The sequence below is a fragment of the Nerophis ophidion genome, unplaced genomic scaffold, assembly GCF_033978795.1.
Source record: "Nerophis ophidion isolate RoL-2023_Sa unplaced genomic scaffold, RoL_Noph_v1.0 HiC_scaffold_77, whole genome shotgun sequence".
In the NCBI taxonomy this organism is placed as follows: Eukaryota; Metazoa; Chordata; class Actinopteri; order Syngnathiformes; family Syngnathidae; genus Nerophis; species Nerophis ophidion.
In genome coordinates, this window is record NW_026906999.1 from 324,498 (window position 1) to 352,392 (window position 27,895).

The 27,895-nt window shown below is 39.8% G+C and overlaps 2 protein-coding genes across 3 annotated transcripts in view; both read right to left on the reverse strand.

The window, feature by feature from the left end:
* Nucleotides 1-15,398, reverse strand: part of LOC133547176 (zinc finger protein 25-like) — a 53,807-nt gene extending 38,409 nt beyond the window's left edge. Inside the window, exons 1-2 of one of the 2 annotated variants that reach the window (XR_009805357.1) lie at nt 14,955-15,398; nt 13,657-13,751 (exon numbers count right to left, since the gene is read on the reverse strand). The gene's annotated coding sequence lies outside the window, so the exon portion shown is untranslated. Of the gene's footprint in view, nt 1-13,656; nt 13,752-14,954 lie in introns of those variants that run through there. The other variant, XM_061892997.1, reaches the window with a different exon arrangement.
* A 4,784-nt stretch (nt 15,399-20,182) lies between these two features.
* Nucleotides 20,183-27,822, reverse strand: LOC133547168 (zinc finger protein 135-like). The gene is made up of 3 exons (XM_061892987.1): nt 27,701-27,822; nt 25,886-26,108; nt 20,183-22,047 (listed from the first exon to the last, which is right to left on the reverse strand). The coding sequence occupies exons 2-3, from the start codon at nt 26,106-26,108 to the stop codon at nt 21,161-21,163; spliced, it is 1,110 nt and encodes a 369-aa protein (XP_061748971.1). The 5' UTR covers nt 27,701-27,822; the 3' UTR covers nt 20,183-21,160.
* Nucleotides 27,823-27,895: the final 73 nt, after the last annotated feature.

Below are 27,895 nucleotides of genomic sequence, written 5' to 3' on the forward strand. Positions count from 1 at the left end.
TTGAACACCAAACACCGCTCATATGCTCGAGCAACTGCAGGTGAACAGAATGGTGGGGATGAGTCCACGACGGAGCTAGAAAACCTGGAGCAACAGGTCCTGCAGTTTTTTCAGTCTAAGAACATTGAGATAGACAGTAATGCTATCCCTGCCTGTCATACCCTCCCTCGAAGGGATAACTTGGCAAAACAAGCAATTATTATAAGGTTAACGAACAGGAAAGTAAAAACTGATCTTTTGAGACAGTCCAAAAAGTTAAGAGGTACGGCAGTGTACATTAATGAGCACTTAACAAAAAAAAAACTCGGACATAGCAAGACAGGCTAGGGCCCTAAAGAAACAAGGGAAAATTCAGTCCACGTGGACACGGAATTGCAAAGTCTGGATAAAACTACAGGGCACGCCTGAAGAAGCAAAGGTTCTAGTAATCAGAGAAATGGGGGAGCTTGAAAAGTACAAATGATGAAACCAGAAATCATGTTGCCAACTTGGTAATTGAATGTTAATATAACAGCAAATGAATGAGTGAAATATGAACTTTGCACTATGTTTGAAAACGATATAGACCCTGAAAAAAATGTCTTCAATGGCATAGCAATGAATTGCAAATATTATACAGATGAACAATATAATGACAGTATACAATTAAGTAACCAATTAACAATTATACATATTAATAGTAGAAGTCTGTCTGCAAACTTTCACCATATAAAGGAATATTTAAGTCAATTTGTAAAACCTTTTAGCATTATATAGCAATATCAGAAACTTGGATAACTCAAGAAATAAGTGTAGATTTTGGTCTGAATGGATATGAATTTGTGCATTTGGATAGAATAGATAAAAAGCGAGGAGGAGTAGCACTCTATATTGATAAAAATCTAAACTTTATTAAAGTTGAAAATATGACATCTATCATTGAACAAGTAATGGAATGTATAACGGTAGAGATTATAAGAGAAGGAAGAAAAAATATCCTAGTTAGTTTTATATATAGAACTCCGGGATCCAAAATAGAAACCTTCACCAAAGCTATGGAAGGATTATTTTATAAATTGAATAACAAAGAAATATTTATTAGTGGAGACTTTAACATTGACTTAATACATACAAGTAGCAATAGAAAAACAGCTGAATTTATAGACACAATGCACAGTATGAGTTTGATATCCATCCATCCATCCATTTTCTACCGCTTATTCCCTTTCGGGGTCGCGGGGGGCGCTGGCGCCTATCTCAGCTACAATCGGGCGGAAGGCGGGGTACACCCTGGACAAGTCGCCACCTCATCGCAGGGCCAACACAGATAGACAAACATATCTTTGATAAATAAAGCAACAAGAATCACATGACATAGTGCCACCCTAATTGACAATATATTTACCAATATAATGGATGACAACCTAATATGTGGAATCTTGATAAATGATATAAGTGATCATCTCCCAGTCTTTGTGGTCTACAACTGTGCCAGTAAAATTAAAATCAGGAATGAATGTGAAACTGTCTATAAAAGAATCATAACAGAGAAAACGCTCAACAAATTCAAGAATGAACTACAAAAGCAAAATTGGAATACTACTTATGATAAAAAAGAAGTTAATACAGCTTATGAAGAATTCTTAAACACATTTAAAATACTATATGATGGAAATTGTCCAGTAGTAAATTATAAAAGGAAGTCAAAGTACGGCGAGTTTAAACCGTGGATGACTAAAGGACTCCAAAATGCCTGTAAAAAAAGAATATTTTATATAAGGAATTTATAAAAAATAGAACTTTAGTAAATGAAAATAAATATAAAAAATATAAAAATAAACTAATCAATATAATCAGAATGTGTAAAAAAGATTATTATATAAATAAACTGGAATATAACAAGAATAATATAAGAGGTGTATGGAAAATATTAAATGGTATTATTAGAAATAAAACTGATGATAATCAATACCCACCATACTTTATGGAAAATAACAACATGATTAAGGATAAGGAGGTGATAGTAAATACATTTAATGATTATTTTATAAATATTGGACCCAAACTAGCAGAAGAGATAAATGTAGAAGGGAAAAAAAATAGATGCAGCAGATTATATCAACCCAAACCCTAAAACAATGTTTTTAAAACCAGTAGTAGAAAGAGAAATCAGGGACATAGTCAAAAGTTTTAAGAACAAAACAAGCGAAGATGTGGATGATATAGACATGCAAACTTTAAAGTATGTGATAGATGGAATTAGTGCTCCATTAGCGTATCTATTTAACCTTTCATTTGAAATGGGAGTATTTCCTCAACTCATGAAAATTGCAAAAGTTGTTCCTATTCACAAAGCGGGAGACGGACACTTATTCACAAACTACAGACCAATCTCAATATTACCACAGTTCTTCAAAATATTAGAAAAAATATTTATAAATAGATTCGATGGCTTTGTAGAAAAAAATGAATTATTAACAGATAGGCAGTATGGTTTCAGGAATAATCCATCAACAGCACAAGCATTAACAGATTTAATTGAAGAAATAACTGACAGTATTGATAAAAATAAATATACAATAGGAGTATTCTTAGATCTTAAGAAGGCTTTTGATACAGTAGACCATAGTATTCTTATTAGAAAAATGGAAAAATATGGTTTTAGGGGTATTGTTCTGGAATGGATAAAAAGTTATTTATCTGATAAAAAGCAGTTTGTACAGATATCACCCAAAAAATCATGTTGGTTAAATATTAAATGTGGGGTACCACAGGGGTCAGTCTTAGGGCCCAAGATGTTCATCATGTATATAAATGATATTTGTAAAGTAACTGAAAACCTTAAATATGTGTTATTTGCGGATGACACCAATGTACTCTGTTCTGATGTGGACTTGCAGCAGCTCCTGAGGACCGTCACCATGGAGATGTGTAAACTAAAAAAAAGGTTTGATGCTAATAAATTATCATTAAACCTAAATAAAACTAACTTTATGTTATTTGGAAATACGACAAATGATATAGATGTAAAATTATATAAAGACAATGTTAGTATAGAAAGAGTAAACAAAATCAAATTTTTGGGTGTGATCTTGGACCACAGGATCTGCTGGAAGTCACACATTACATACATCAAAGGGAAGTTGGCCAGAAGTATTGCTGTCCTGGGTAAAACAAGGCACATTCTTCATCAAAAAACATTACACACTCTTTATTGTACACTTGTTTTACCATATTTGAGTTACTGTCTAGAAGTTTGGGGAAATACATACAGGACGGACATCCAACCACTATTCATAATGCAAAAAAGGGCCATCAGACTGAGACATAACACAGGACCCCGACAACACACTAATGGATTATTTATAAAAACATTTGATTTAAAACTACCAGATCTCATCCAACTCAAGACTGCCCAAATGATTTATAAAGCAAGTAAACATTCACTTCCAACAGGGTTACAGAGAAGATTTTTACAAAGAGAAGGGAATTATAATTTAAGAGGAGAACTACTTTTTAAGATCCAATATTGTAGAACAACGCAGAAACGAATGAGTATAACAATAGCAGGGGTTAAAATATGGAACTGTTTAAAGGATGAAATAAAACACAGCACCAACATAAACCAGTTTAAAAAGCTTTTTAAATCATTTATCATTAGTAAATATAAGAAAGAAGAGCAAACATTGTTTTAGAAAGACAATAATATATGATATGTATATAAATACAATTTATGATTTCATAATTATACATATAGGTTATATTAAAATGTATATATTACCACTTTATATGGAATTTAAATAGATTGTGTATATATATATATATATATATATATATATATATATATGTATATATATAAGTGTACAAATGTATATGTTTGATTTAAATGTTAAACTGTGTATATGAGACGTGTGCTACATATATGTTGCTTATATATTGTTTAAAAAAAAAGTAATATAAGTGAATCATGTTTTAGATTTTATATATTTTGAACCTTGTTCTTGTTGTGATGGGGTAGGTTTATATAAGCGTTGCTTCAACCTACACCCTTTCGGCTCAATCATTGCTCAAATGAGTGTTTTTTTTTTTTTTCTTTTTTTGTTGTTCTTTGTTTTATGTGAAGATTGCCGAAATAAATAAATAAAAATAAAAAAAATAAAATAAAAAAAGTTAATGATTATTTGAGAAAAAAAAAAATTGTCAGTTTGAACATCAAATATGTTGTCTTTGTAGCATATTCAACTGAATATGGGTTGAAAATGATTTGCAAATCATTGTATTCCGTTTATATTTACATCTAACACAATTTCCCAACTCATATGGAAACGGGGTTTGTAATTTGCATCCTAAATGTAAAGTTTTTGCATGCAACAGTGAGATATAACAGAGATGCACTTCTGGACATCGGAAAAGCTCACCACAAGCTCAATTCTAGTCTGACGGACTTCAACTTTCTGCTACGACGAGAGCCAGCTAACCACAAAACAACAACAACAAGACAGCGGGGCTACATGCTAGGCTAAAGACTAGAGCTACACGACCACCACTACCTAGCCTGCTGCTAGCTAACGTGCGCTCACTCGACAACAAGCTGGATGAGCTGAGAACCAGGACTACATCCCAACGTGAACTGAGAGAATGCTGTGCTCTTATTTACGCGGAAACCTGGCTTTCGGACAGCATCCCAGACTCTGCTATCCAGCTACCAACGCACTCAGTTTACCGTGGAGACCGGACAAAGGCTTCAGGAAAGGCGACGGGGTCTGTGTTTACGTGAGTAACAGCTGGTGCTCGGACGTACAGGTGGTTGAAAGACACTGCTCGGACAACATTGAGTTGTTGATGGTGAAATGCAGACCTTTTTACCTGCCAAGGGAGTTCAGTGCAGTGTTTATACTGTCTGTTTACATCCCGCCACGGGCGGACTCCACTACAGCGCTAAAGCTGCTGCATGACGTCATCAGTAAACAAGAGACCCCACTCCCTGATGCTGCGTTCACGATAGCTGGGGATTTTAACCACCGCAACCTAAAGAGTGTCCTCCCTAAATACCATTAATATGAGAACTTTCATACAAGGGGAAAAAACTCTCTGGACCAGGTGTACTGCAATGGGAGTGGAGTCTACAAATGGTAAATTGGCAAATGGGTTGTACTTGTATAGCGCTTTTCTACCCCATTTTATGGAGCCCAAAGCGCTTTGACAGTATTTCCACATTCGCCCAATCACACACACATTCACACACTGATGGTGGGAGATGCCATGCAAGGCGCTCACAAGGACCCATCAGGAGCAAGGACACAAAGGACGTGACTAGGATGATAGATGGCGGGGATTGAACCAGTAACCCTCAGATTACTGGCAAAGCCACTCTACCAACTTCGCCACGCCGTAACCAGACCACACTTTGGACTATCTGATCACATTTCAGCTTTTCTATGTGCAGCATACAGACAGCGCTTCAAGCAAGCCCCCCCAGTGAGTAAAACTGTTCAAGTTTGGAATGAAGACACTGAACTAGTGCTTCAGGACTGCTTTGGGAGTACAGACTGGGACATGTTCAAAACTGCTGCTCAGAGGGATGACGGTACTGTGGACATAGAGGAATATGCTTCCAGTGTAACTGGCTACATCAGTACGTGTGTGGAAAACATTGTTCCCACAAAACAATACAAGATATACCCAAACCAAAAACCCTGGATTAACTGTGATGTTCGGTCTAAACTACATGCCCGCTCCACTGCATTTGTCTCAGGCAACGCTGAGGACTAGAATAAGGCCAGATATGAACTGTGTAAATCCATCAGCGAAGCCAAGAGACAATACAGACTAAAGCTGGAGGGATTCTACTCCACCACAGATTCCCGGCGGATGTGGCAAGGCCTGCAACACATCACAGACTGCAAGCAGGGGAGCAGGGGGGTCACAAACAGCCAACGCTCACTGCCAGATGAGCTGAATGAGTTTTACTCCCGCTTCGAGGTCCTCAACACCAACCAACAGAGAGGGGTTCTGAGCGCACGCAGGACCCACCGCTCACTGTGACAACAACAGAAGTACATACAGTTTTGAGGAGTACAAACCCACGGAAGACAGACGGCCCAGACAATATCCCTAGCCAGGCCCTCAGGGTCTTTCCATCAGAGCTGGCTAATGTACTTGCTGACATATACAACTTGTCACTAGCACAAGCTGTTGTGCCCACCTGCTTCAAGACCACCGCCATCAGGCCCCTGTGCCAGGCTAATATTCATTGACTACAGCTCTGCTTTTAACACGGTCATCCAACAAAAACTCAGTGCTAAACTTCTCACTGTTGGTCTGACACCAGCTCTCTGTGACTGGGTCCTGACATTTCTCACAAACCGTCCCCAGTCAGTCAGAATCGGCAACCAGACATCAGACACAAAGGTTCTAAGCGCAGGGACGCCCCAGAGCTGCGTGCTGAGCCCCCTAGTGTACACCCTCTTCACACACGACTATGTGGCCTTCCAGAACAACACCACTATCATCAAGTTTGCAGATGATACTACGGTCGTCGGACTGATCACCGGGGGATCTGAGGCAGTGTACAGAAGGGAGTTAGCGGAATTGGAGGCTTGGTGTCAGGAAAATAATCCCTCCTTGAACACAGACAAGACCAAGGAGATGATTATTGACCCACGGAGAAGGAGTGAACAGTACCCACCTCTGTACATAGGAGGGACAGAGTTGGAAAGGGTGAGAACCTTTAAATTCCTCGGGACTTACCTCAGCGAGGACCTCACCTGGGGACACAACACCCAACAAACATTAAAGAAAGCCCAGCAGCGACTGTACTTCCTAAGAAGGCTGAGAAAATTTGGAATGCCACCCAAAAATCTCAGCAACTTCTATAGAAGTACGGTTGAGAGTGTCCTTACCAGCTCAATCACGGTCTGGTATGGAAACTGCACTGCTAAGGACAGGAAGGCACTCCAGGGAGTGATTGAAACTCCTCAGTACATATCAGGAGCAGCCTTCCCCTCACTACAGGACATGTAGTCTACCAGGGCCACCAGGAGAGCACACATCATCATCAAGGACAGTACACAGTCTCTTCAGCCTCCTACCATCAGGCAGACCATACAGGAGCCTGAAATCCAGGACTACCAGATTGACAAACAGTTTCTACCCACAGGCTATCAGGCTTGTGAATGCTAGCTACCCCCCCCCCCACCTCTGTTTTACTTTTATCTTTTGAACAACAGACAGTTACCATGACCACCCCCGAACTGTGAACCATCACTGTAGACACGTTTCACCTCTGTTCACTGAAGACACTTTTAACTGCTGCTGTGACCCAAGGTCACCTCCATATTTATACTGTTGACTGTCAATCAGAATGTGCAATAATGTTATGTTACTTACTGTGCCTTGTATATAACATTTTTATTTTGACTTTTTTATTTTTAGCTCAGTACCGTGTGACTTGTTGAAGGGTGGACTATCAAAGTAAGATTTTCATTGTGCGGCAAACTGTCTGTTTAACTGTGCATAAGACAATAAAAAAATCTAGAATTTTGAATCTCTGCGCTTGCTAGGCTTGACTATCGGCTGTCCTTTTTCTTGGATGTTTCTGAAAGTGATAGTACTGCAAACACAGTCCCTTTTTTCAGAAACAGAGGGGGGAGATTGATCATGGGGAAAAGGGGAAAAGGTACTTGCTGACTTGCGTTGACAATTACAGTGGTTGGCCGGAAGAAACTCCAACCTCAAAGGAGGATGCAAAATCAGTAATTAAATAGCCTGTGAATGACCTAATACCCCGACATTGTTTCCCCAAAAAGATTAGGTCAGACAAAGGCACCCATATTAAAAATGCTCACTTAGTCTTGGTCGAAAAGGTCCTATAGAACACAGATTCAGCTCGGTTTACCATCCTCAGTCCCAAGGTAAGGTTGAGAGAATGAACCAAAGCATCAAAACAAATTGGCTAAAATCTGTGCACAGACTAAATTGAATTAGATTGACATGTTGCCATTAGCGTTAATGATCATTCGAATGTCCGTGAATAAAACTGTTTTTTTCGCCCTTTGAATTTTTCACCCTATGAACTGCATACAGATCAGCCCTTCCCAGGACCAGCAGCTCCCTTGGAAGGAGGAATCAGCGTGAGACCCATCCATCGTCTTCCGTTTATCCGAGGTCGGGTCGTGGGGGCAGCAGCCTAAGCAGGGAAGTCCAGACTTCCCTCTCCCCAGCCACTTCGTCCAACTCTTCCCGGGGGATCCCGAGGCGTTCCCAAGCCAGACGGGAGACAGTCTTCCCAACGTGTCCTGGGTCTTCCCTGTGGCCTCCTACCGGTTGGACGTGCCCTAAACACCTCCCTAGGGAGGCGTTCGGGTGGCATCCTGACCAGATGCCTGAAACACCTCTCCTCTCTGAGCTGCCACCTTACCGTGGTAGAGGAGTTTAAGTGTCCCAGTGATCCTTGGAGCTATATTGTCCAGGGGCTTTCATGCCGCCTGGTAAGGTTTCCCAAGACAAACAGGTCCTGGGTGAGGGATCAGACAAAGAGCAGCTTGAAGACTTCTATGGATACACAACAAAATGGACTCTGATTTCCTCCTCGCCCGGACGCAGGTCATCTGGGCCCCCCTCTAGAGCCAGGCCTGGAGTTGGGGCACAATGCCGAGCGCTTGGTGGCCGGGCCTGTCCTCATGGGGCCCGGGCGGGCACAGCCCGAAGAGGCAACGTGGGTCATCCCTCCAATGGGCTCACCACTCATAGGAGGGGCCATAGAGGTCGGGTGCCATAGAGGTCGGGTGCATTGTGAGCTGGGCGAAAGCCGAAGTCAGGGCACTTGGCGGTCCGATCCTCGGCTACATAAGCTAGCTCAGCGTGAGACCAAAATGGTATTTTTACAAAATGCAGAATTTGTGTGTCAGTTCTTCTGTACAGATTTGAGGATGACACACCGCCACTCCAAATTCCCTTCCGCCCGTTGAGTGGGTCAGGGTCAAAGTCATCAAGCGCAAGTGGACGGAGCTCAGGTGGACTGGTCCCTTCAAGGTCGTGGAACGGACGGCCCCACGCCCTTCGACTAGCTGGTAAAGGGGACACCTGGTACCACCTCCCCCTCTGCACTCCGGCTGAGGAACCTGCCAAAGAAGGGGCCCGGAAGACGACGCTGAGAGAGATCTCCCTCCGTTGAGCTGCCGTCTACCGTCGTGTAGATCTTCCAGACTTGCTCAACTGCTATATTGTATATCATTGCTTGAGACCAGTCCATATGCTAATTGTTTCTTATTTTCTCTTGCTTCTTCTCCGCATAGATTTTTGCATCTTTGAAACAAGTGAAAAATTTGATGTTGATCGCCGTTTCGTTACCTAAATTACCTTGATTTTTATAGACCAAAGGCTGGATGTTAGACCCAGCAGTATTCCCTGAGGGACTGGTGTTTGGGCATGTTCTACTGTCCTTGTCCCTCCTTCTTGACGACAGTGACTGACAAATGTCTTGGAACATATGGCGGACTTGAAATAGACTGGGTTAAGGGAGACAGCAAGACTTACTTTTTTTACCTGTGCAGTGTGATTAATTGCGGGGGACGTAATAGCAATTACCGTGGTTGTGACCTCTATCTTTGTTATACTAACTACATCACCACCGAAGATCTGGTAACTTTGACCATAAGAGCGGGCGCAGGCAACCTGTGGCTCAGGTGGATGACTAGCCTGGACAAGAGCTAAGATCTAGGTGACTGTATTGCTTGTTCTGCTGGACTTCGCTTTCCCCACATTTATCCCGCCCCTTTTAAGTTGGCAGTAACAAATGGCTCAAACTGTCTTATTTCCTTGTTTTCTGAACCCACGACGCCAGGTTGTGATTTGTTGGCTAGTGTGTACCCCTCTGTTGACAATTCCACCCGACTTCTTCCTTTTGTAGCCCAAAAGCTGAATTACACGTTTTTAATTCACAGGACCGTCTGCGTCCCCCCAAAAATTGAGTGACATTGACTTTTCCTGGTGCACAGGTCTGTTAGATGGCTCAAAAACAGGGCCTTGGGCACGGGCTGACTTAGTTTGGTATTGTGGGGAGCACAAATTGTGGTGTGAATCCTGTGCAGGTGCCAAGAACCTTCCTATCATTAGTGCTATTTTTCCTGTGACTGCTACTAAAAATGTAGAACTTAGTAACTATGTTTTTTATAATCTGTTGAGACTGACCAACCTGACTCGGGACGCTGTTGAGGGACTTGCTGAACAACTTGCCCCGATGACTCAGTCCAGGGGGCCTTAAAAGGCCTCCGAGCCCTGTCTAAAGAACTTACTGAAGTTTCTGAACCCTTTAAAGATTGGCTCCACAACACCTTTGGCAGGTAGTTTGACCTAATTAAGTCTGCCCTGGTCTCCGTTGGAGTTTTCTTGGCTGTTATAGACTCATGCGGATGCTCTATCGCCCCTTGTGCTAGGTCTCTATGCACCCGCATCATTGTTAGAGCTGTCGAAGCTCAACCCCACCCTGTTTCTGAGATTGGTATGTCACTGAAGGGATCAAGCACAGTATTGACTTTCGAGGACTGTTAGTTTCCTTCCCTGACCATGACGACATTGACGTGGACTCCCTCCATCTATCTCCCATGATTGTTTATTGCTAGTGACCATGACGACATTGACGTGGACTCCCTCCATCTACCTCCCATGATTGTTTATTGCTAGTGACCATGACGACATTGACGTGGACTCCCTCCATCTATCTCCCATGGTTGTTTATTGCTAGCTTGCTCGAAAACCAAAACAGCACCTACTTTAATGTAGGGCGTGCTTTAGAAGTGTTGCACTAGTGATAGAGATCTTTTGGAGAAGATCTGAAGGGGGATTGTGGAGAATATATATTTATATATGCAAGAGTTACTCCTTTATATTCATAGTCATATTTGAAAACAGCTGGTGTTTTTCTATTTGTTCTCTTTCAGTTTGTCCGCAAGTAAACTGTGTGTGTTAACCTTGAAGCTTTGGAATGTGGGGAGTTGGAGTACTCCCTAAATATCTTATCTTTAGTCGAACAATGAACCTGTATGTCTCATCTGGGGAAGGTGGGGGCTGTTTGCGGGTTCAAGAAGTAGTCTCTTCCCGTTTGAATGTTAGAACAACTTAGGAAGCCGGTATGAATAATATTCCAATTCTGTTTTGATGATCCTTCTTACTCAGCATATATGTCATCAAAAGAATTTGGGATTGACCAGTAACTTAAATTCCCTTGGAGGAACATCTGGTCTGACGCAACAGTACCTACTGTACTGTATACTTGTTGAAATACCCTTTTTAGAGCAAATATCTACCCAGATGGCCACTTTGTTGCTGCCAAAAATGTATTTTAAGTAATATTTTGATATTGACAGATCTCTTCTCTGCATATTTTACCAGAATACTCTTATGGGCATTACATATATATAAATCCAGTACCTACTGTACTGTTTACTTGTAGAAATACCCTTTACAAAGCTAAAACATACCAAAACAACCACTTTGCTGCTGACAAAAATTGATTTCAAGTAATAATTTGACATTGACACATCTTATCTCTGTATATTCTACTGGAATACCCTTATGGGCATTACACATATATAAATCTAGTACCTACTGTACTGTTTACTTGTTGAAATACCCTTTTCAGAGCTAAACGCTAAACAAATTGCCACTTTGCTGCTACCAAAAATTGATTCCAGATAATATTAATAATAATAACAAAATTGTCAGAATAATTGTATAAAAGTTATCACACAACTTTGTGTTACATTGAGTTCAGGTCCCCTGCGAGAAGACAAAAGCTGTTTTTCATCTTATCAAGCAAAAGACATATAAAACTCTACTGTGTGCGATTGGATGGGACATGGGGGTGTCGGTTTCTTTGATCTATAGACAGCAAAAGGAAGACCTTGTTTATCCAAGATCGACAAAGTGGAGGGAGCAGACCTGACGCAGTTCCACCTTTTCATTGAACTGTTTATGACCGAGGGGAAAAGCTGTTTACGACCCCCCCTCCCTTTAAAAACAGCTGCAGCTATGTAATCAGAAAAGGCCCAAATAAAAGAGGACGCGTGGAACTCCCTCGTCAGAGCGTGGTGGGAAACTGTACGAAGTTGCAGCCCAGACGTTTCTCCTCATGAGCTAAATTGAATAATGTTTCTGTTTGATTTCTTTGCTTCTTGTCTTGTCAAATAGATGTCATCGGTGTTTGAACCTGACAAGAATGTCAAAGCATTTCTCTAAAACACAATATTATACATTCTGAAAATGTAAACGATAGCAAGAATATACCTACAAATTTCATAAAATTTCACTCGCACACCCATACCATCCATCCATTTCTACCGCTTATTCGCTTTGAGGTCGCTGGTGCCTATCTCAGCTACAATTGGGCGGAGGGTGGGGTAAACCCTGGACAAGACGCCACCTCATCGCAGTCACTACCAAACACTATGTTTAAAAGATTTTTACTACCTTTTTTAACCCTTTGAGACACTTGTGATTTAGGGCTATATAAATAAACATTGATTGATTGATACTGTACCAAAATTCTGAATAACTAAAGAAAACTGTCACTGAATATCTTAGTGTGATGTCATTCTGTGACAGACAAATGGTACACAGTTTCCACATGGTGAGGACATTGATGGTCAGACTCACTGTTCTACGGATTATCTCAACTTCTGCCTAGACATGATCTGCCCTGCTAGGACCGTTCAGAGCTACCCTAATGACAAACTCTGGGTAACACAGGAGGTTCAAGCTGTGCTCAACAAGAAGAAAGCTGCCTTCAGGAGTGGAGACAGGGAGGCAATGAGAGCAGCACAGCGGGAGGTGAAAGGACGCGTGAGGAAGACTAAGGACAGCTACAGGAAGAAGCTGGAGCAGAACACATGATGGAGGTCTGGGAAAGTGTGAAAACCATCACGGGCCACAAGACAAAGACCAGAGCAGTAGAGGGGACAATAGAGAGGGCCAATGAGATGAATACCTTCTTCAACCGGTTTAACCAGCACGTGTCCTCCCCACCCCCCACTCCTCATTGCATCCACCCCCTCTTCTTCGCCCCGCAAGCCATGGCTGCACCCCCTTCCTCCTCCTCCACCAGACATTAGTCATCTCTGTGGACCAGGTCAGAGGTCAACTGAGGAAGCTGCATCCTAGAAACTATCTGGTGCGCACCAGAATCTATCCGGTGTGCACTGCGTATATTTGAAAGGCCTACTGAAATGAGATTTTCTTATCTAAACGGAGATAGCAGGTCCATTCTATGTGTCATACTTGATCATTTCGCGATATTGCTATATTTTTGCTGAAAGGATTTAGTAGAGAACATCGACGATAAAGTTCGCAACTTTTGGTCGGTAATAAAAAAGCCTTGCCTTTACCGGAAGTAGCATATGATGTGCGTGTGACGTCACTGGTTGTAGGGCTCCTTACATTGTTTATAATCATAGCCACCAGCAGCAAGAGGGATTCAAACCGAGAAAGCGACGATTTCCCCATTAATTTGAGCGAGGATGAAAGATTTGTGGATGAGGAAAGCGACAGTGAAGGACTAGAAGAAAAAAAAAGACGAGGGCAGTGGTAGCGATTCAGATGTTATTAGACACATTTACTAGGATAATTCTGGAAAATCCTTTATCTGCTTATTGTGTTCGTAGAGTTTTAGTGAGATTATATAGTCGTACCTGAAAGTCGGAGGGGTGTGGTGACCGCCAGTGTCTCTGAGGGAAGCCATGGAGGAGTCAAGAAAGTCACAGCTGCCTCTTTGACAGCTGCAGGAAGAACCACACAAGCTCCGCTCATGTTTACGATAAGAGCCGACTTATTACCACAATTTTCTCACCGAAACTTGCCGGTTGATATGTGGTAGAGAAACATGTTTGCTTGACCCCTCTGTTCCATATTAAAGCTTCACAACAAACAAAGAAACACCGGCTGTGTTTGTGTTGCTAAAGGCAGCTGCAATCCACCGCATTTCACCAACAGCATTCTTCTTTACAGTCTCCATTTTTCATTGAACAAATTGCAAAGGATTCAGCAACACAGATGTCCAGAATACTGTGTAATTGTGCGATTAAATTTAGCTGTGAGTGATGCTGGAATAAAATGTCCACTACCACCAATAATGTCACAAGCACGCGTCAACATAAGCGTCATCATTCCGCAACGTTTTCAACAGGAAACTTCGCGGGAAATTTAAAATTGCAATTTAGTCATTGATGTATAAACTATCAGACTGCGTGGTCGGTTCTAGTGGCTTTCAGTAGGCCTTTAAGTACAGTCTTTTATTTTCCTACATGCAAACAGTGTTATTGTTCAAACTGTGTGTAATGCAACAGTATTTAAAATGATTTAATATACTCGTTAAATAATGTGTCTTCCTTGTTTTGAATGAATAATTAAGGCCTACTATGCTACTGTATTTTATTGTTGTTCATGATGGTGCTACTTGGAAATCCAAGTATTTTCTGAGGTGGTACTTGGTGAAAAAAGTTTGACAACTACTGAAGTAGTGACATTGTAAACTACACTGGCAGACACCATTTTGTTATACCCAAACGGCGTCTGCTCATACATCGCGCTTCCAACGAGATCCCGTTCTTTCCCCCGAGTTAGAAAGTTCCAGAACTGTTCACGTTATACCATCTCATCTCATTGTGCAACATGTGAATGTTTGAAGTGGAACTAAATGTGATCTCTGAAAGGGGTACACATTATTTCCAAAGCAGGGCCCCCATCCACATATACAATACTACTACATATCTGATAAAAAACAACATTATTTTTGTTTTTTTAATTGTAAGTGTGCCAAACCACCTCTATTTGGACATTATCTAATGGAAATGACTGCCGTCTGATAATCACATCAATAACACAATAACAATCACGTGTCTGAGTACACCTATTGATAAATTATTAATCAAACACGTCATGTTTAAAGTTAGTAAAGATGTGAGAGTAAGAAGTAAACAAACCTGTTCTGTGTAAAACAACTTGAGGTTTCTTGAAAACAGCCTCCAGTAGTTGACGTAGTCTCATGTTGTCATCTTTTGTCCGAGAAAGTTCCTCCTCGTACTCTGCTACGGTTCTTTCACACATTTTCACACAATCACAACACTTTACTCTCACACTTGATCTTAACTAAGCGATGTGTTGATCAAATCCGCGTCTCTTTGTTAGCGGCTAACAAGCTAAGCTAACTAGCATGCTAGGCTAACTAGCGCGCTCAAACAAGGAGCAATCTAAGCGGGCCTAATAATGTCCAAAGTTGAGTGAGACGAGTGGAGTTGATGCTGACACGGAGGATGAATAAAGTGTAGTTAGTAGATGTGCCGAGGCTTAGAAGCGTGTGTGGAGTAAAGGAGGACTTTGCTGCGAAGAACATATCCTCCACGCATGCGTCACTTAGGGGCGGGGCCAAAGAGTCATGGCTGTGATGTTTTGAGCTAGGGAGTACCAGAATTACACTACCCAGCATGCAACAGTAGTGACGAGCATGCGCGGTAGCCCTGTGAAGTGGTGTATGTCGCCATGCGGACAGCTAGAATCAATCAATCAATCAATGTTTACTTATATAGCCCTAAATCACTAGTGTCTCAAAGGGCTGCACAAACCACCACGACATCCTCGGTAGGCCCACATTGGTGACAATAATGACCCAGTGGGACGTCGGTGACAATGATGACTATGAGAACCTTAGAGAGGAGGAAAGCAATGGATGTCGAGCGGGTCTAACATGATACTGTGAAAGTTCAATCCACAATGGATACAACACAGTCGCGGGAGTCCAGTCCAAAGAGGATCCAAGACACAGCAGCGAGAGTCCCGTTCACAGCGGAGCCAGCAGGAAACCATCCCAAGCGTAGAATGTGGTTATGAGTACCAGAGGTGGGTAGTAACGCGCTACATTGGCTTCGTTACATCTACTTGAGTAACTATTGGGATGAATTGTACTTCTAAGAGTAGTATTTATGCAACATACTTTTACTTGAGTATATTTATAGGGAAGAAACGCTACTTTTTCAGACACACATTCAAAGTAGGATATGCATGCCTGCGTTTTACCAATCAAAAGCCGTCACTGGTGACGTTGGACCAATCAAACAGAGCCAGGCGGTCACATGACCGTCCACCTGGAACCCGACTTAAACAAGTTGAAAACTTATTGGGGTGTTACCATTTAGTGGTCAATTGTACGGAATATGTACTGTACTGTGCAATCTACTAATACAAGTATCAATCAATCAATCGAAAGTGTAAAGGAAAAAAGACACTTTTATTTCAACCATATTTCCTGTCCAAAGCCTAAAGACTGATCGCACAGTTCCTGTCTTCACAATAAAAGCGCTGCTCCATCGCGCCTGCGCTAACAAAATAAGAGTCTCCAAAAGCCAGCGCAAACAAGCTAGCAAGCTACGGAGTTTGCCGCCAAAGTAACAACCAACCTCAAAGACATGCACCTGGGGATAGGTTGATTGGCAACACTAAATGGTCCCTAGTGTGTGAATGTTGTCTGTCTATCTGTGTTGGCCCTGTGATGAGGTGGCGACTTGTTCAGGGTGTACTCCGCCTTCCGCCCGATTGGAGCTGAGATAGGCACCAGCGCCCCCCGCGACCCCAAAGGGAATAAGCGGTAGAAAATGGATGGATACTGTATATATAAATGTATGTATGTATATATGTATATATATATATATATATATATATATATATATATATATATATATATATATATATATATATATACATATACATATATATATATCTATATATATATATATATATATATATATATATATATATATATATATACTGTATGTATATAAATATATATATATATATATGTATATATATATATAAGAATTATACATGTCTTTGTGTATGTTTATATATGTACATGCACTGTATATGTATATATGAGGTAGATCACCTCGACTTGGTCATTAATTGAGTAATTGATTGAGGATGAAAAACTTATTGTGGTGTTACCATTTAGTGGTCAATTGTACGGAATATGTACTGTACTGTGCAATCTACTAATAAAAGTACCAATCAATCAATGCCTACTGAGCCTATGGTGCTATATTGTGGCTCAATGTGCCATATTTTTTTTATTTTAATGTATTATTATTTAACATATATTATCGTTTTAGTTGCTTAAGAGATATTCCTGTCTCTGAATTTGCTCATTGCTATTTTTATGTTTTTGTGCATTATTTTTTGCCGTAGTCATTAAACAAACAGGTTACTCATCAGTTACTCAGTACTTGAGTAGTTTTTTCACAACATACTTTTTACTTTTACTCAAGTAAATATTTGGGTGACTACTCCTTACTTTTACTTGAGTAATACATCTCTAAAGTAACAGTACTCTTACCTGAGTACAATTTCTGACTACTCTACCCACCTCTGCCTATGATGAAAATTACAGACCTCTGTCATCATTTTAAGTGGGAGAACTTGCACACTCGGTGACTGACTAAATACTTTTTTGCCCCACTTAAGTGTTTTCTTTGGGTTGAGGTCACATGACCAAAAAGCTGTTGATTTGAAAAAAAAAAAAGGAAAAACTGGAAAATTTAACACATGAGTCGGCTGTAGCAGTGATGAACAAACAATATGAAAGTAGGTTTTGAGGTTCTAGGTCACATGACTACAGCTACTGACAATTGAAATGTTCTTAGTGAGTTAATGACAAGTACTTTATTGACGGTCCCTTAAACTAAAGCACTTGTCAGCAGGGACTGACAGACGTGGCATGAGTTTTCAGTGCCGGGGACAAACAGTCAGCCTGGCTGGATGTTGAATATCTGTTGAATATCCAACTTCTGAACTCATTTGACCTCTGTTCGGCATTTGGAGATCACTCCAGCAGCACTGAGAGAGGACTCCGCCTAACTACCTTTAGGTAAATGTTGCAATCGTTAATGCCAACAAAGAAATTCACAGAAAAAATGTTACAACGTAGGTAAAGTAAGGCTCCACTTTTCCAAAAGTCATGGTAGCTTGATGCTAATATACATTGGCTTTGCTATTGACATGCTACTGATTAGCATTAGCAACTTCTCATGATGTTAACCCCCCACCAAATGAGTTAATTAAAACTATGACTAAGACGAATGTTAGAATCAAACAGCTGGTGCGTAATAAATCCAATATTTACAGTATGAACACTTTTTTGGGCGCAAAAAAGAAACAATATGAATTAACACTACTGCCATCTAGTGTATTGGACTTGCAACTGTAAATAAAATTACTTGTAAATGATCATTTGGTAATAATTCAAGAAGATAAAACAAAAGGACAACAATATACAGTATCATTTTAAATGTTGCAATAATAATTTAGATTTATTATCACAAACAATATTATAACCACGCACAAAAGCACCAAAAGTGGTACCGTTGAGAACAGGTATTGATTTTGGGGTACCGGAATCTGAGCCGTATCGGTTGAAATGTGAATAGTATCCATCCCTACCAGCAAGTGTTGTTGTACTGGAAACTAATTTACAAACACAACTTCATCACACACAATACTCCACTATGGAATTGTTCTTATATTAAAATGAGAAACAAATCCATCTTTGTACAGCAATGGTTTGAAAAAGGCATTTGGTCACTGATGCACTTATTGACTGATAAAAGTATTTTATTATTTGAAGACATCAAGTACACCCTGCAAATAGAAAAATATGCAAAAATATATATATTTATATAAAGGCTTTTGTTCAAAATATTCTAATTACAGCATTTTATGGTGTTTAATTATTTGCTGTTTCTTCTTTACTGTATTTTCTCTGAAACCAAAAAATACTCATAACTTCAAAGTTTCCATTCATCCGAAGGCAAATGAGTTAATTTAAGAAAAAAAAGACGGAATTGACAACTTAAAATTTTTTTTAGGATTTTGTTTTGCAATTGAAGACATTTGTTGGTTCTGTGATAGGAAAACACAATAAACAGTTTATTTTATGAATGTATGAAAAGTAAATCTCTGTGGGATGATGTACAATATCAGCTTTTGCCTGACACTCCAAACTTTGATTAATATTGATATTGTTTTGGGGATGTTAAAAAAGAAAACGTAAACTTTTTTAAAACACAATGATGGGGATTTTTTTGTTTTACCCACAAATGTAAGTTTGTAAACACAAAACCATCCTTTCACAAACATTTCAGTCATTTTCTCTCACCTTTTTATTGCATAAAGGTCTGGTTACATACATATAAAACAATCATCATATTACAAAAGAGAGTAATATAAATAATTAATAAAATGGATTAAAGACCCAAACAAATGATTCATAAAGTCACACATTTTAAAATTGTATAAAAGACAACTGTTCAAATGATATATAAAGTAAATAATAATATGCTTCCTGAAGTGGTCCAGAAGATGTTTCAGATGTGAACCAGTACATATGTATATCATATAAAGGTGATAATCTATGGGATGATTAATAATTAGAAATAAAAGTATGTAATACTTCAATATTTCAAACACCTATAAAAAACACTATTATGCGTAAGTCTAATATTGTATGATGAATATATACACACATACAATGTTTATTTAAAAAAATGTCCTGTACTGTTCACTCTCACCTTTTCAATCAAATTGTTCTGTCCAATTTTTAATAAAAGTACACAATGTTGCATATTAATGCATGTACTTGCCTGACAAAAGCACGTAAATGTCACACGTTTTATGTGCTTTTGTTGTTTTTCTCTCTGGCACTCATGGAGGGTGGACGCTCCCCTTTCCTCTCCTGCTTGCTTCTTTGTTTTGTCTTAACTTTCTTGTTGCCTCTTTTTGCACTGCTCTCCAAATCTAAACATTGGAACTATTTAACTGGCCTCAACAAAATTGACAAGATCCTAGGTTTGGGGGAACCTGCTGTCGTGATGAAGCGGTTGTTGCTGGACACACGACTGACTCTTGGGAGAAGAAGGAGGGGGGGAGGGGGGTGCCTGGCGACCCTTTTCTGTCGAGGACGTGAAGATATCCACCTATTCGGAATTATGACAACAGGACATCTGCTAATTGGAGTAAGCGTTGCTCTGGTTTGTCGACAAATTGGAAGTTGCTGGCAGTCTTCAAAGTACCCCAAAGCTGCCACAAATGATTGGAGGATGCGGGAAGAACTGTGGATTACATCGGACTGTCCACCCCGCAGATTTTGAGGACCAGTCATAGACAATTTAGAGTGAAAATCAAATTTTATTTTCACTCGCATACAAATCATTCTAACTTGGATTGTTTCCTTGGTTTCGAGATTCTCCCAAAGGACAGCGCAGCGAACACACAACAAACTCCCTTTTTGTCTCTCATGGACACACACCTGTTGTTGTGGACTTTGGACAAGACAGTACAAATCATCAAGGCCGCGGAACAAAGACACACTGCGGGCTTACACACACACACACACACACATACATCCACAAAAAAATATACGCCACACATACCCCCCACACCCCCCAACCCAACGCCATCGACGCAACGGTGATGAATGGATGGTCAGCGCCTGAGAGCTGCGGCCTACCACCATGACCTTGAACTACCTACTCTCTGTTGCTAGATATCTCGAGATGTTTGTTGTGATATGTATATGTGCTTTGCTATGGAGGTTTTTTTCCACTCCAGACTGGGCCCCCTTAGGAGCCCAGTCTGGATTGTATTTTTTTACTCATCCTTCCCCAGCGTTAACCTTTTTCCCATCTTTTAAGGGGCGCCTAATGGCGACCCATCAACGTTCTTGTTCTGTAACCCTGTACACTGTTTGTTTGTCTAATCTTGAGCAGGTTTGTGCTGAAAACAACGTTTAGTTGTACTTGTGCAATGACAATAAAGACATATCCTTTCCTATCCTATCCTATCTTATCCTATCCTGTTAGAAAGTCAAAATGAAAGTCTTGACGGTTTATTTCAAATCCTGCAGTTTCATTTGCTGCTGCTGTTCTCACCAGCACACTTGTGTTTCTTACACTGGTACTTAGAAGACAATCTTTCACCACACACACTGCAACTCAACACTTTCTCTCCTGGGTGTCTTCTCATGTGTGCTAAAAGGTTTGATCGGTCACAAAAGCTTTTGTTGCAGATTGAACAAGAATGCGATTTTTCACCAGTGTGTGTTCTCATGTGTACTTTGAAACTGTTACTTTGTACAAAACCTTTACTACAGATTGAACAGGAAAAAAGGTTTTTCGCCAGTGTGTGTTCTCATGTGTACTTTCAAATGTTGACTTTCTCTAAAACCTTTGCCACAGGTTAAACAGGAAAAATGTTTTTCTCCAGTGTGTGTTCTCTTGTGTCTTTTCAAATTATTACTTTCTGTAAAACCTTTACCACAGATTGAACAAGAAAATGGTTTTTCTCCAGTGTGTGTTCTCATGTGTCTTTTCAAATCCTGACTTTGTGCAAAACTTTTACCACAGATTGAACAAGAAAATGTTTTTTCACCAGTGTGTGTTCTCATGTGTACTTTCAAATGGTGACTTTGTGCAAAACCTTTACCACATACTGAGCAAGAAAAAGGTTTTTCTCCAGTGTGCGTTCTCATGTGTCTTTTCAGATGACAATGGTATTTAAAAGTTTTGTGACAGTGAGAAGATGTGAAGTGAGTGTTGTCAGTGTGACATGTCTTATCATCTTTAGAGTCTTCATCATCAGTGTCAGGAGAGTGTGACGTTGTGTCCTCACTATCTGATAGTGGAGCTAAGAGCTTGTCTGCTTGTGATCCTCCACAGTGGTCTCCATCAGCTTCTGTTGTCATGTGTTGTGTTGAGCTGCTGCTTGGAGGCTCCCCCCCTCCCCTCTCCTCACTTTCACCTTTCACCTCATCATCTTCACTCTTCACAGGGACACCAGTCACTGGGAACTCCACCAGTCCTTCAAGATGATCTCCCACCTGACTGATGCTGTGTTCCTCCTCTTCCTCTTTAATGTGGGGCATCAGTGAGTCTTCCTCTTCCTTTTTACAGGGAAGGGTCTGTGAAGGATCCTCCTTCACCATCCTGAAGCTATACTCCTTTTTTTCAGGCAGACGTTGTTCTCCACAGACGTCTGCAGGACACACAATGACAAACATGCTTGAGAAATGTCCAGATTTGCTCAGTCACATGAGGCATTCAGTAAGTTTACATGTACTTAATTTATATTTAGTGGTCGACACAACAAGGCGGTTCAATCGAGCTAAAATCTGCTCGTGTGGGACAGGAAGTCATGCATAAACACTAAATAAATTATCTAGTTTACTTTCAAAGTAGAATATTCTGTTTAAGGCGGATGGTATTTTACACTTTGAAAAGTCCTAATGGACATGAAGTCAACTTGTCAAAAGGTTGTCAGACCTAATTTCACTTAATCGACACAAAGGGATGAAAACATTCTGATTCTAAAAGGCCCAAAATTAAAGAATCATAAAACAGGCATATCCTGGGCAGCTATACGGAGGCCTGTACTACAGCGTTGTATTAAAATGACTATTTCCATCTCCAACATGAAAGTGAGTGTCGCTAACACTACTGCACACAGGAAATCATGTGGAGGAGAATTGCAAGTAGTCGAAACAAAGATTGTGAATGACTGACAAGAGGCCCACTTTGTTCATGTAAGTCTACTGTGGGATAAACAAAGTGAGACCTCTTAGTCCAGTTTAAAATCCACAGACCAAGAAGGACACACTTGGATATAGCAATATATTGATGACGGCAATAATTAAGTTATTAGGTTTATTTTCATTTATATCGGTCCTGGCCTACGATTGTGTGAATATTTTAATGCCTCTGGAATTCGTTTTTAATGCTTTTTAACACCATTTAAGGCCTTTATTTAGGCAAAGTCCGTTCAATGATTTTTAATGCTTTTTAATGACGCACAGAAACCCTGCTAAAGCTCTTAAATTTAAACAAATGTGGACCGATCCATACAAAAATCCACAATAACAATACCAAGCATAATATCAATATAAGGTAATTATAGCAGTTTGATCGATATTTTGTATTATATATATTTTGTTGAGTTTTTTTACTGTTTACAAACTCAGTAAAAGGGAAGACTTTAAGGGCATAAACCTAATGATTTAATTCAGAGCCATATTTAAATATTCAATTGATATTCTAACACCAGCATCCTGTGTTTTTGTCTGATTATGATTGCCAACAAAAATGTAATCATTCAATTATCCTGATGACTTTAAATACCAGTATCCGCATTGGTATGACCGATACTGCCCTGAAACTATTTGGTACTGGATCGATACCAACATTTGTAGTATCAGCCAAAACTAAAGTATCAAACAACAAAAACAGTGATTATTACATTTGAACAAAAGAGAAGACTAAGTGATTACTACATTTTAACAGAAGTGTAGATAGAAACACGTTACATTACAAAGTTCCTAAATAAAAATATTCTTCATGGAATTATTGAGACATTTCTAGGATGTATTTACGATTTTTACGAGATTTTGATAGAATTTAATACAGTCTAAGGCAACTGGACGGTTTCAGGTTCGATTCTACTCACTGCCGTTGTGTCCTTGAGCAAGGTACTTTACCCACCTGCTCCCAGGGCCACCCACACTGGTTTAAATGTAACTTAGATCATGGGTTTCACTATGTAAAGCGCTCTGAGTCACTAGAGAAACGCGCTAAATAAATATACTTCACTTCATTTAAAAGGAAACCGCACTTTTGTAATTTATTTTGCCTATCAAGAACACATAATTTTCTTTTTTATGCATTCTAAATAGTAATAAATGCAATCACAATCTGTTTACAATAGAGGCTACTAGAGTCGCACTATTCTGCCTAAAAATAACTTAAAAAGCATCCAAACACCTCCATTAAGGTTTTATGTACATGCAGTAGGTATATATGTCATTTAGTAACAGGTACTTTTTTAAAAAGATGGAATATTTACGTATGTTTGCTTATTAGCGCATTACTTTCAAAAAAGCATCACTACATGTGCTTTTTTTTTTCAACATCACTGAATATTACACACTGCAGACTTCCTGAGAGCCAACAAACATAATACAACATCACTTACTGTACAATGTCTGCTGTCACTATGACGCAGACTGATAGAATCTTGTTATATTCCCGTTTAGATGAGGAAAGACTCATAATCGTCGCACGGTATGGGGGGTGAAGCCAAGCGTCTTTTTGGGCCTAAATTGGCTGTCAAAGGGAACCAACTTGTCAGAGTACGTCCTCATCCTTCTACTACCCAGGTGAGAGGCCACTTATAATAACAATATCACTAATACTTGGTTGGTATTCAAGCCACGAAATGCAAATGTAGTATTGTTGGCGCTTTTTGGATGGTTATAGAGGACCTCTCATTGGCTCCATTGCAAGTGGACTTTTATTTACATTCATGAGTTAGAATGTGATTTAAAAATATATATATCAATTGTCATGTATTTTATAATGATTGTGAAGGATAGAAAAAATTCCCCCAAAAAGTGCAGTTGTCCTCTAAATTCAAACGATTAGATTTAAGGGCGTACAGAAATGAGATTTTATTTAAACGGGGATAGCAGGTCCATTCTATGTGTCATACTTGATCATTTCACGATATTGCCATATTTTTGCTGAAAGGATTTAGTAGAGAACATCCACGATAAAGTTCGCAACTTTTGGTCGCTAACAGAAAAGCCCTGCCTTTACCGGAAGTCGTAGACGATGACGTCACCCGTGTGATGGCTCCTCACATATTCACATTGTTTTTAATGGGAGCCTCCAACAAAAACAGCTATTCGGACCGAGAAAACGACAATTTCCCCATTAATTTGAGCGCGGATGAAAGATTCGTGTTTGAGGATATTGATAGCGACGGACTAGAAAAAAAACAAACACGATTGCATTGGGACGGATTCCGATGTTTTTAGACACATTTACTAAGATAATTCTGGGAAATCCCTTATCTTTCTATTGTGTTGCTATTGTTTTAGTGAGTTAAATAGTACCTGATAGTCGGAGGTGTGTCTCCACGGGTGTCTTGACGCCAATGTCTCAGGGGAGTCGACGGCAGCTTTATGGATGGCACAAGCTCAGCTTTTCTCCGGTAAGAAGCGACGTTTGAACCACAATTTTGTCACCGAAACCTGCTGGTTGACATTCTGTCGTGATTCATGTTCGCTGATCCATAGGAAAGTTTCACCTCCAGGAATTTTAAACAAGGAATCACCGTGTGTTTGTGTGGCTAAAGGCTAAAGCTTCCCAACTCCATCTTTCTACTTTGACTCCTGCAATATTAATTGAACAAATTGCAAAAGATTCAGCAACACAGATCTCCAAAATATTGTGTAATCATGCCGTTAAAGCAGACGACTTTTAGCTGTGTGTGTGTGCAGCGCTCATACTTCCTATAAACCCGTGACGTCTTGCGTACACGTCATCATTACACAACGTTTTCAAGACGAAACTCCCGGGAAATTTAAAATTGCAATTTAGTAAACTAAAAAGGCCGTATTGTCATGTGTTGCAATGTTAATATTTCATCATTGATATATAAACTATCAGACTGTGTGGTGGCTAGTAGTGGCTTTCAGTAGGCCGTTAGGAACCAGTACTAAAAAAAAAATGGTACTTGGTGTACATCTCTTATCTTCACCACTAAACCCTTGAAATATGCTGACATATTTGCTGCTAAGGTAAATAAACAGAAGCCATATTGAACGTTTGCCTTCATTTGACCACGTGAGGTAAGGAGGACAGCCTCTAGGTCACATGGTTACACCCCAGCAATTACACTGTTGATGATTGATGAGCATTCATTTTTAAATGGTGGTGTTAAAAAGCAAATATATCTCCATCTTTAGTGATAAATGTGTCCCCCGGATGAACATGTGTCACAAACATTGTATTAGATGATATGTGGATGTTGTGCTTACTTGGACTGTGATGAAGCTGTGAGGACTCAGGTGGTTTGTCTTCATGCTCTTCAGTCTTCACAGAGACAACAGTCAGTGGAAACTTGCTGACATCAGCCTCCTCCTGCCCTACAGGACACTCTCCCTCCTGACTCATCCACACTTCCTCCTCTTCCTCTTTAATGTGGGGGGGCTGTGGATCCTCCTGCTGCTGAAGGGGACGTTCTTCTTGACGAGCGTTCATCTGTTGGACGTCCGCAAGACAACACAAACAAACTTCAGCTCAGATGTGTCAAATGTTTTTCCAAGTGGACTGACACCACTTTGTGGTGATGTTCTTCTACACATGGAATAATCATCAGTGATTGATTATTATGAATTGTGTCATTGATCCTGTTTTCTGCATTTACATTAATTATTGATTAAAAAGTAACAACTTATAGAAAACCTCCTGCTGGGATTGTAGTTCCGTCATGACTGCATGAAGTCAGTCTGCACGTATAAAAGTTTCATTGTGCTGCAGCATCAAGTGACGCCAACTGGCTCCTCCCACTACCAACCTACCAGCCAACCTTGACGTGCACCTCCAAAATAGTCCCACCTCACGTCAACGGTGACCAGGACTACAGAGCTGTGGTCGGTTGGCTTTACTTTTACGCACAACATCCTCTCCTTGTTCTCCATTACCTTCCTGCTTGGCACTCAGCATCAAGGGTTGGAATTGGGGGTTAAATCACCATAAATGATTCCCGGGCGCAGCACCGCTGCTGCCCACTGCTCCCCTCACCTCCCAGGGGATGATCAAGGGGATGGGTCAAATGCAGAGGACACATTTCACCACACCTAGTGTGTGTGTGACAATCATTGCTACTTTAACTTTCTTCTGCGAAAGCAACATTTTTAACCCAACAGAAAACAAACAGAAGTGCAGTGAAGCACGTGGAACAAGTGCCAGCGAGTATATATATAAATATATACATATATGTATATATAAATATATACATATATATATATAAATACAAATTCATAAATGTAAACATTTATTTAGAATATTTGGGTACCTCATGTTTCGACTACATACAAAATATTGATGCAAATTCATTTTGTGTGCAGTATATTAAAGCTATTTTTAATATTTAACATTTATTTAATTAAATATTTATTTTAGTCTGACTGAATAAGCATTAATCACTTACAATTGTGCAAATAGTGTATTCGTAATAACAAACATCAGTTGATTTAATTTCCATGATATGTCCACCCAATGCAGCTGATAGGCTCCAACACCCCCTGCCCCCCCTCGCAACACCAAATAGGGACAAGCGGTAGAAAAATGGATGGATGGTTGTTATCAAGGTAATAGAAGTGCGTGCAAACATCATTTGTATTTATTGCTAATAAAGTTGACACCAACATAAAGCAGACCACTGCAATAATACATTATATTACACTGTCATTACAATAACAATAATATTCTTTGTTCATCCTGTAAAGCATCTTTGAGTACACTGAAAAGCGCTATACCAAATAAAATGTATTATTATTATTATTATTATACCATGTGACTTATTCCAGACTTAAATTTCGAGACGTTCGTTTCTTTCTAGTAACAAATATTTAATGATGTTAAGCGTGACTGTAATATACAAAAAAAAACAGTTAAAGTATTAAATAAGTCAATATAATTCTCATAGAGAACATATAAAATACACTCCTCAGAAAAGACGCTCGCATTTGCTACAAAGGCCTGCTAGCGGGCTAACGCTAGCACGTTAGCTTCGAACAACATATGAGGTAAATAAGATAAATAATATGAAAATATATCATGTATATTACCTCATAAGCCGCGTGTACAAGAGAGGAGTGGAATATATTCTTCCTATTGTTACACCAGCAACTCTTTTTTGTCTTCTGTGGCCGGGCGAAGGAAGTGTGCACCACTCACTATTGTCCCAGTGAAACACGTGTTTGAAGGAAGTGTGCACCACTCACTATTGTCCCAGTGAAACACGTGTTTGAAGGAAGTGTGCA